Source organism: Oryza glaberrima, chromosome 5 (genome assembly GCF_000147395.1).
Source record: "Oryza glaberrima chromosome 5, OglaRS2, whole genome shotgun sequence".
Classification (NCBI taxonomy): domain Eukaryota; kingdom Viridiplantae; phylum Streptophyta; class Magnoliopsida; order Poales; family Poaceae; genus Oryza; species Oryza glaberrima.
The window spans coordinates 6,152,225-6,162,292 of record NC_068330.1 but is presented as its reverse complement, the minus strand read 5'-3'; the positions used below and the strand labels follow the sequence as shown (position 1 = coordinate 6,162,292).

General features: G+C 40.3%; 1 protein-coding gene and 1 long non-coding RNA gene across 3 annotated transcripts; one reads left to right on the top strand and one right to left on the bottom strand.

Annotated features, from left to right (window-relative positions):
• The first annotated feature begins 3,885 nt into the window (after positions 1 to 3,885).
• On the top strand, positions 3,886 to 6,462 carry LOC127774840 (bisdemethoxycurcumin synthase-like). Its single transcript, XM_052301130.1, has 2 exons — positions 3,886 to 4,141; positions 5,185 to 6,462. The coding sequence occupies exons 1-2, from the start codon at positions 3,946 to 3,948 to the stop codon at positions 6,165 to 6,167; spliced, it is 1,179 nt and encodes a 392-aa protein (XP_052157090.1). The 5' UTR covers positions 3,886 to 3,945; the 3' UTR covers positions 6,168 to 6,462.
• Positions 6,463 to 7,992: 1,530 nt separating this feature from the next.
• LOC127774557 (uncharacterized) lies at positions 7,993 to 9,685 on the bottom strand. 2 transcript variants are annotated; one of them, XR_008017770.1, is made up of 3 exons: positions 9,525 to 9,685; positions 9,246 to 9,446; positions 7,993 to 8,168 (listed from the first exon to the last, which is right to left on the bottom strand). It is a non-coding gene; the product is annotated as an uncharacterized LOC127774557 (long non-coding RNA). The 2 variants fall into 2 exon arrangements; XR_008017769.1 differs by lacking the exon at positions 7,993 to 8,168 and adding an exon at positions 8,644 to 8,698.
• Positions 9,686 to 10,068: the final 383 nt, after the last annotated feature.

Below are 10,068 nucleotides of genomic sequence, written 5' to 3'. Positions count from 1 at the left end.
GACCTACTTGGTGATGTATTAGTGTTGTGGAGTTCCTATATAATGTTTGTGAAGATATTTGAGTTGTCAACTGCTCAACTCTAGTGCATGTTGTAATTAAACTCTTTATTTCTTTCATATGCCCTCTGATTGTTAAGTTTTTTTTTGTTTTGTAATAAAATTTGTAATACCTTGTGTATAATTAAAACACCATATTGCTTATATGGTTTGCTTCAATCATTTTGATCAATTGAGAGTATTTTTAAAGAAAACATTTGAATAAGATGAAGTCAACACTGTAAGAAAATGATATTTTACAAGTGAAAAACTGTTCAAAAACAAGATAAAAAGAGGCAATCAATATCAACTTAATATTTACTAATTAAGATTATTTTTCTTCTCGAATATGCATGAGAGTTATGTAGCATTGCATTAATGGAAGAACGGAGGAATATGATGCAAATACAAAGATTCAGAAAACACGAAAAGAGAGAAAACATAACACGAGCAAAAGAAGAACAAAGTGCCTCACCAAGGTTCTCCTACCAACCTGAATCACAGGCCTTCTTAACTGGGATCCATAATCAACGGAAGTCCCCATGGCCCCGCCTAAACTCCATAGGTGAGCCTCGTCACTCGCAAGAACTACTCAAGCCAAAATGCTTGGGGCAGCCTCATTGAAAACATAATTGTTTTGATGCTTCCAAATAGTCCATGCACCAAGAATGATCAGATTATTTATACCCTTCCTTATAGCCCCTTTTACCAAATTGTTGGCCCAGCTCCACCTATCGGAGAAGTGGGAACAGGGGTTCCCTTTCCCCCAAGGTGCTCGGGGCGCTATGCGCCCCACCAAGCCTTACAAGATCTACATCTTTAAGGTTTCAAGAAGAGTATGGAGACCTACAATATCTACATCTTCAAGGTGCAGAAGCAGGCACTGGTGTGTACTAGTGTCTCGTCGAAAGTCATGCCCATCATGAACTCCTTATTTATCCATATTTTTGAGAAGCTCATCTAATATACCAACGAAATATACTTTCGGCAATGCAAACGCGCCCGAATATGTAGGGTTGCCCCGAGGACTTGGCCCGCCTTGAGGACAAGGGGTGACCCAAACATGGCGGCCAACCGGTGACAAGATTGTAATCCCTCAAGAACCCGAGGACTCCCCGGTCAATCAATGGAGAGGTTCACCACATTAAGGAAAGCTACTCGGGTCCAGAAATCACATTTAAACCACCACTTTACATTAATTATGATGGTCCTATTGATCTAAAGTGCTGTCATCCACAAGCGACTTACGAGATTGATCTCATCGGGAGTGGATCGGGCAATATGGAACTTGGATTATTGGTTCTGTGAGCTTCAGGAATATCACGAATTCGGCTCTGGCTTCCTCCAGATTGCTTCTCAATGTGGATTTGTCTACGGCTTCTCAATGTGGCCCTCCTTGAACACAGTGGCCATGTGACGGGCTATAGTTTAGGCCCGTTAGAGATGAGAGTCATCCGTGACGGGCTTTTGTGTTGGCCCAATTGAGATGTGTCATCCGTGATGGCCGGATGCCCGATTGAGATATTTTCTTATATCATGGACCTTTGCTTAGTGACGAGGGCCCTGCCCGAAAGAGATGATGATTTAAGCCCGTTAGAGATAGCCGATCCCGTTCTAGTGATTTTATGTGGAGTACAATGATGTAAATAAATATTAAAAATAATATGTAATTTAAAATATATATGTCATTAAAGGGTTAAAAATGACATACACCATATGCTAAAGAGGATTTATATATGGGATAGAGTGGTCTCCGGTTAGAACTAAAGCACTATAGTGCACTATCTAGTCACGTCCTATCCTAAATGGTAAAAAAAAGTGACAGAACTTCTTATTTTGGGGCATCTGAATTAGACACTTCCAAAAAATTAATTAGGAAAACTAGAGGCACCCCTGAAGGTCGTGCCAGCCGAACTTGCCACTCTCCATGATCACCGTTCGTTTGAGATGCATGAGGCCACCTTAGGAAAGGGATGTTTAGGTCATTTAATTGTCCTGGCATGATGATTATATGTGTCTATGTCCTCCTATTCTGCATTTAATCACTCAAGATCCACAATGTTACCAGACTTAACACATCTCGGGCGCGATTTGATCCATGTTACTTAATTTATTTATTGGGTCATTGATTCTCATGATCACTTATGATCGATTATGAGACGCGGGGTGATTGTGCAAAGCAGATAATTATTTTAAGAATGTATAAATTACATTAATTTTGGACTAAGTACATTAATAGCTTCACGATCAAAAACTAAATATGAAAATATGCTCTATGATTCAGTCGACCGATCTCGCGTTATACATAGTGATATGTAATCTCCAGAGAAATTTGGGGTCGGTATATGTAATCTAGAATTAGATATTATTTAATGGCATATTCTAATCTAAAAACTATCGTGCAAATCGGGACACTTTTGAGCAGGCTGGGATATTTTCTTGTAAAATCCAAATACAGAAAAATAATTAGTACGAATTACATACCAATGCCATGCGCTGCAGGTGCAATTGAAATATCATGATATGGCAATATCGGCCACGTTGTAGCGTCTTCTAATATAATAAGTGTTTATTGCCTACTTTGCACGATCTTGGAGCTAATCACACGAAGTGGACAACAAGTTCGTCGTCCAGATACCACATTAGCTGCTTTGTTATCTTTCTTTGTGTGCATCGCATGGCAGATCTCGAGACAATAATCGTCTTCTTAAATAAATCTATACGAGTATCATGAAAGTACATTAACCATTATATTACTTATATTTTTCATATTTACATTAAAGCTTTTCATAAGACAAATGATCAAGCATAATATTAAAAATTAACAGCATTATATTAACATTTCAAAACAGAGTGAGTGAGTAGTTTGGAACGCACATAAGTAACTAGTATTAATTTTAAACAACTATTAATTTTAAACTTTGAAAATTATTATAGAACCGGTGAAACAAGATAGTATTAGTAAAATTAAAGGCATAGTATCACTTTTTGGGTTATCCATCTTACAGTACATTGCTGATACAATTGTTTTTTTACCGCCACTTTGAAAAGGCAAATAATATTTATCTAAATCTTTGGAGAATTATCAAAACTAAAAAGATCAATATTCAAAGACATTAATATGTTTCGGTAAAGCAACGCCAGTAACAGACACGGGACTTCAAGACTAGATATTCACTCAACAAATACTGATAAAATTCAATAGAACAGAACAAAATAATGTCAGAAGTAGATTCTGAGAAAAAAGACTGAGAATAAAATATTAGACCCAATTAAGCATACACATATATAATGTAAATGCATATATTGAATTATTTTCAGTGAACTTTTGAGTGTCTGCTCCAGAAGCAAAGGACCAGGAACAACAATACCAACAGCATTTTGACCATAAGATGGGTAGATATGTTGGCATTCCTATACATTTATGTAAACTCTATAATTCAAATGACCAGGAACAATACCAGGAGCATTTTGACTGTAAGATAGATATATATGTTAGCAATCTTCACATTTTCTGTAAACTCTACAACTCAAACTAGAAATGGGTCGAGGCCAGTTCAGAATTACAAAATTAGTACCTGCACTAAAATATATATTTCTCCAAAAACGATTTGGACAAGTCATACAAAAATTTAATTTTATGATCAAATGTGATTTTGTTCAGATTTAAGCATGATATTCTGCTTGTAAGTTATATGATATTATATGGAGCATGTTTTGATTTTTTTTAAATATTCTTTTAAGTAATTTACTAATGCAAACATAGTTGGGGGCTAGCTTGCGCCAGGTTGTCGAAAAACTAGTATAAAGCCACACAGCCAGAAGCTAGAATATCCATCCATAAACACATCATACAGCCATCTCCGTCAACTAGTTGCAAAAGCACACGTTCTTCCAGTTCCATCAGCCATGCCTGGAACAGCTACTGCCGCTGTTGTTGACAGCCGCCCGTGCACACAGCACGCGGAAGGCCCTGCTGCGGTCCTCGCCATCGGCACTGCAAACCCGGCAAATATCGTCTATCAAGATGGGTTTACCGACTACTACTTCGGTTTAACCGAGAGCGAGCATCTTACTGAGCTGAAGGATAAAATGAAGAGAATATGTAAGCAGATCGATCCTTCCACTTTGATCGTTGCATTGATCATCATTATCACTAGTTTTAAATTTTTCATAAACTCTGATGAGAATAAGTTATGCAAGCGCTTAAATTTTCAGGACACTCCTGTCATAGTTTATTATAAACCATACAAATATTTATACTATGTAGAAAGAAGAGTGTAATGATGTTGGAGTTCAGTCAAATTTTATTTACCTCGTGTGTCTGATGCAATGTGGATGCATGGGGTGACGTTGCATCCCAAAATTTTGGAAAAAAATCTACTATACACACAGTATATACTTGGCATATGTACGCAGTATGCTCAATATGAGGCCCACTTAAGGTCATCCATGACTATTGATCTGCTCCACTTGAATTTCTACGTTATTTATGTCATTGTATTTCATTGTATTTGTACTAGCTATTTATGTACTGTTTTGCTAGTATATTTTTTTCACTTTATCTGTTATCTTCAATCATAACACTAAAGTTTTGCATCCCATCTCTGAAATCCTGGATCCACCACTAATACCTCGTTAAATATGATAGTGTGTCATATACTGTCTCTCCTGCTCATCAGACTACCATCTCGCACCCATGCCTCTGTACTCATATAGATTTCAACAGTCTACGCTTTTAACAAAAATACAAGAGATCTACAGAGTAGTCATAGTAACAAATCCATGGATCTTAATAAATTTGTATTGAAAAATAGCACTCACATGTCTATATGTTGGCACCGGGAATTGAGTCTTAGTGGATAGAGTTATGTCCCCACGTTACGAGTAAATCATAAGATCATGTTTGAACAAAACATATGATGTGCTAATCCAATCTTTCAGAAAATTAAACACATGTTCATCTTCCTAAATATAGGACATATATAAACCAATTTTTTGTCTTGTTATGGAAAATGCTTGCAAAATCTCATATTTTTGTTTTGTATTTATTCGGCAACTTAATTGAAATATGTCCTATCATTCTTATAACCTCAGAGTGCTATGTACTAATTGTAAAAGATGTGGGTGCTTCCTTTTCCATTTCAGGTCACAGGTCGGGAATACAGAAACGCTACATCCACCTTGATGAAAAGCTCATCCGTGAGCACCCGGAGATCATCGACAAACACATGCCCTCCCTTGAAACTCGTGTAGACATCGTCACCACTGAGATCCCAAAGCTCGCTGAGTCCGCCGCACGGAAGGCCATCGCCGAGTGGGGCCGTCCTGCCACTGATATTACCCACCTCATCTTCAGCACCTACTCCGGGTGCAGTGCTCCTAGCGCTGACCTCAAGCTGGCATCACTACTCGGGCTCAACCCTTCTGTCTCTCGCACCATCCTCAGCCTCCACGGTTGCTCTGGAGGCGGTAGGGCCCTCCAACTTGCCAAGGAGCTTGCCGAGAACAACCGCGCTGCACGCGTTCTCATAGCCTGCGCCGAGCTGACGCTGATATGCTTCTCAAACCCAGATGAAAGCAAAATCGTCGGCCATGGACTATTTGGGGATGGTGCCGGAGCAATCATTGTCGGCGCTGACCCATTGGTCGATGGAGAACGCCCGCTGTTTGAGATGGTCCTTGCCTCGCAAACAACGATACCAGGTACTGAGCATGCACTTGGCATGCAGACCACCAGCAACGGCATAGATTTCCACCTCTCTATCCAGGTGCCGACGCTAATCAAGGACAACATCCGACAATGCTTGCTCAACACATTCCGATCGGTTGGAAACATGGATCCTAATTGGAATGACCTCTTCTGGGCGGTGCACCCTGGTGGCCGTGCAATCCTTGACAACATAGAAGGTGAGCTTCAACTGCAGCCAGCAAAGCTTGCGGCAAGCCGCCATGTGCTGAGCGAGTATGGGAATATGAGTGGCACGACGATCGCGTTTGTTCTTGATGAGTTGCGTCGTCGTCGGGAGAAGGAAGGAGATGAGCATCAACAACCTGAGTGGGGAGTAATGCTAGCCTTTGGACCAGGTATCACAATAGAGGCAATGGTGTTGCGTAACCCAGTCTCATGAAGTCTTGATGAAAATTAATGGCCACAATCTTATGCTTCTCCGGTATTTTATTACAGTGTATGGTAACTAATTAATGCATGACAGTAAATCAATTGTTCATGCTTAAGTGGGATTATGTCCTACCGGTGATGTATTGATGTTGTGGAGTTCCTTTCTAATGTTAGTGAAGATATTTGAGCTGTCAACTACTCAACTCTAGTACATGTTGGAAGTAAACTCTTTATTGCTTTCATATGCCCTCTGATTGTTAAGTTTTTTGGATTTGTAACAAAATTTGTAATACCCTATGTATAATTAAAACACCATATTGCTTATACGGTTTTCTTCAGCCCGAGTTTTGATCAATTGAGATGCATTTTTAAAGAAAATACTTGAATAAGATGAAGTCCGCATGGTAAGAAAATGGTATTTTGCATGTGAAAAACTGTTGAAAAACAAGATAAAAAGAGGCAATCAATATCAACTTAATATTTCCTAATTAAGATTATTTTTCTTCTAGAATACGCATGAGAGTTGTGTATCATTGTATTAATGGAAGACCGGAGGCGTAAGATGCAAATACAAAGAATCCGAAAACACAAAAGGAGAAAAAACAAAACACGAGCAAAAGAAGAACAAAGTGCCTCACCAAGGTTCTCCCAACAACCTGAATCATGAGCCTTCTTAATTGGGATCGATTATCAATGGAAGTCCCCTTGGCCTCGCCTAAACTCTATAGGAGGGCCTTCTCACTCACAAGAACTAGTCAAGTCAAATTTCTTGGGGCAGCCTCGTTGAACGCAATCGTTTCAATGCTTCCATATAGTCCATGCACCAAGAATGATCAGATTATTTATACATTTCCCTATAGCCACTTTTTACCAAATTGTTGGCCCAGCTCCACCTGTCGGAGAAGTGGAAACAAGGGTTCCCTTTCCTCCTAGGTGCTCATGGCGCTGTGGGCCCACCAAGCACTACAAGATCTACACCTTCAAGGTTTCAAGAAGAATATGGAGACTTCAAAGGTCTATAACTTCAAAGTATATAAGCGGGCATTGGTGTGTACCAGTGTCTCGTCTAAAGTCATGCCTATCATGAACTCCTTCTTTATCAATATCTTCAAGAAGCTCGTCCAATATACCAACGAAATCTACTTTCGGCAACGGCACCGTGCCTGAGTGTGTAGGGGTGCCCCAAGGACTTGCCCACCCTATGGACACGGGGTGACCCGACACACGGCAGCCAACCGGTTACAAGCTTTTAATCCCTCAAGGCCCGAGGACGCTCCGTTCAATCAATGAAGAGGTTCACCCCATTAAGGACAGCTGCTCGGGTCTGATGCTCACATTTAAACCACCACTTTACATTAATTGTGAGGTGAACTCATACACAACTTGGGAGATGTGGTAGCACATGCAACCCCTTGCATGCCCACGTTACCCCGGAGAACACAAGGCGTGCGACATGGCGCGTCCACAGCAACCATCCCCAAGTTCCACCCCTGTTGGCTATGGTCGCTTATGGGTAGCCCGTGGACAATTGGAACGAAGACTTTTGATTCATCTCTCCACTTGTTAGTTGGTAGGCATGGGTTTCACATCTGGTCAGCTGGCTTGGAGGGACTACTACAAGACTAAGCATATTAAGTTTAGAGGAGTAGGCCCCACTCCTTGTAACACCCCAGGTAACCACGTACCTAGAATGCCACACCAAAATACACTCAAAACTAAGTCCTAAAATTATTAGAAATTTCTGCAGAGTCTCCCCTAAAAATACGGACATCACGACAGGCAGTTATAAGAAAGGTCAATACCGATTTAAACCACACAATCCAAACCATCCTAGCTCCACAAATCCCACGTGAAAAATAAGGATCAGAACCTTAAATGACCTTTACAAGTTCTATACAAAACTTATGCTGAGCAAAAATTATAGTCTAAAACTAATTTCAATTGTGTGCAATAATAATGTGTAGTCCAAGGGTGCTACTCCCGCCCCATGCCGATCGATGTCATTAGGTACCTAAAAACCAAATTAAACACAAGAGTGAGTAAAGAATACTCAGCAAGTACAATCTTGAACTAGTAAAACATACGCATGATTTATGCATTAAGAAACCAACATGAAGGGTTGGATTTACTTTATTTTTAAACCAAAGAAGTCAAAAGATAGTAGTTCCCTCCCGGGCAGGTGTGAATATCCTCTTAGCATTACCGGTAAGCCGAGCAAGCGTGATCAGCGCTTCTCAAGGATCATGAATAAAGATCCAAATTGCACTCCCATGGCTACGCATGGTTCTTGAATAATGTAAACAGAACATCCGGAATAATGAAACATGAATAACGTCATGAATTTGAATATGGGTCGAAACACGAATAAGTAGCATAACGTCATAGCCATACAATCAGTAATAACAAGCAATTGAATAATAATTATGCAAGTAAAGCCAAACAAAACAACTCAGTTTTGTCCATCACATAAGTCCGTCTTGTACTTGCCTTAACTCATTCGATACTCCGACTCAACTCCTCCAACGTTGGAACCCTCCACACCTGTGGAGCAAAACTACACATAAACCACTATATTCAACTAACGATGGTTACAAGGGATATTTACTAAAATCGAAACCTAGAACATATAAACCTTTTACCGATTTGTATTAAATAACCTATAGCTGTTCCATTACTGTTTTATGAGTAACTCACAAACCGTCTAACGGAAACTAGCAAATAATACAACTTCGGACATCTAGACAAAATTTTCTACAACTTTCATGTTGAGCACAAAATCAGATTATGCCTCTGAAAATCCCAGATTAAGGAAAAATGAACTGCTGTCCTGATTTCCGGACCCGGTCAGCAGTACTGTTTTTGCTGTTTCTCCTAAACCGTTTATCGGAATCAAGTGAAACTATCACCGTTGGAAAGATATTGACAATGACTACAAACTTTATTTAGGACAACTAACCTGATTCCTGATGGTTTAATACCAGATTTGAAAATACGGTTTCAGCCTAGCGTTCGATATAAAATAAATTCGAAAAAACCGAAAACAGATCGTCATATAAATTAGAAACAACTATGGACTAAAACGGATTACCTAGCAGTACTAATGTATAAGAAAAACGAAGAATTTGGAAATATTCACCAAATTCCCCAAATTTCCCTTCTTCTATCAAATTTCTCCTTCTTTCCTTCCTTCCTGTTCTTCTCTGCCTTCTCTCCCTCCTTCCTGTTCGTTGCAGGCCAACGGCAGCAGCAGCAGAAACGAATATCGGCAGCAACAGCAAGCCGTGCACCACTAGCAAGGAAGAGATCAGATCGGCAACAGCAGGGTTCGGCAGTAGCAGGGAAATTAACAGAAACAACAGTAGCTCACCAACGACCGGCTGCGGACGACGACGGCTGTGGCGACCGGCGACGGCTGCACCAGCGGCAGCGCCGGCGAAGAGAGGAACAGCAGCGGCGGTGGCAGAGCGCAGGAGGTGCGGCGGCTAGGGCTACAGGAGAATCGCTCCTGTTTCTTTTTTTTTCGTTTGTTTTTTTTTTTGGTTGGTTATATAAAGAGACTAAATAAGATCTAACGGCTCACATCTATTTAATCCTCGGGACTTCGTTCGGACTCCGATTACTATAAATTTATAGTCTATTTTGCACTACTCGGCGAGCTCTACGCATCCACGGTTCCCGATCGCCTATACGAACAATGGTTTAAAAGTTGAACTTTTGCGCGTTTGCTCTAATATTCCGCGAGATATATTAATTTAAAACTCGGGGTATTACACTCCTACATGCATGCAATGGCATTGTGGACTCCCCTTCATGTGTAAAATGAGGATCCGTGCCACAGAGAAAAGGGTTCACACTCTCATCTAAATTAGATTAGCCAAACATCCAGTGATCAAGTAACTTCTCCTCACACT

Coding starts and splice junctions, on each gene's coding strand:
- LOC127774840 (XM_052301130.1), top strand. CDS start 3,946: ATGCCTGGAACAGCTACTGCCGCTGTTGTTGACAGCCGCCCGTGCACA. Junction 4,142..5,184: donor GGATAAAATGAAGAGAATAT/GTAAGCAGATCG, acceptor TTTCCATTTCAG/GTCACAGGTCGGGAATACAG.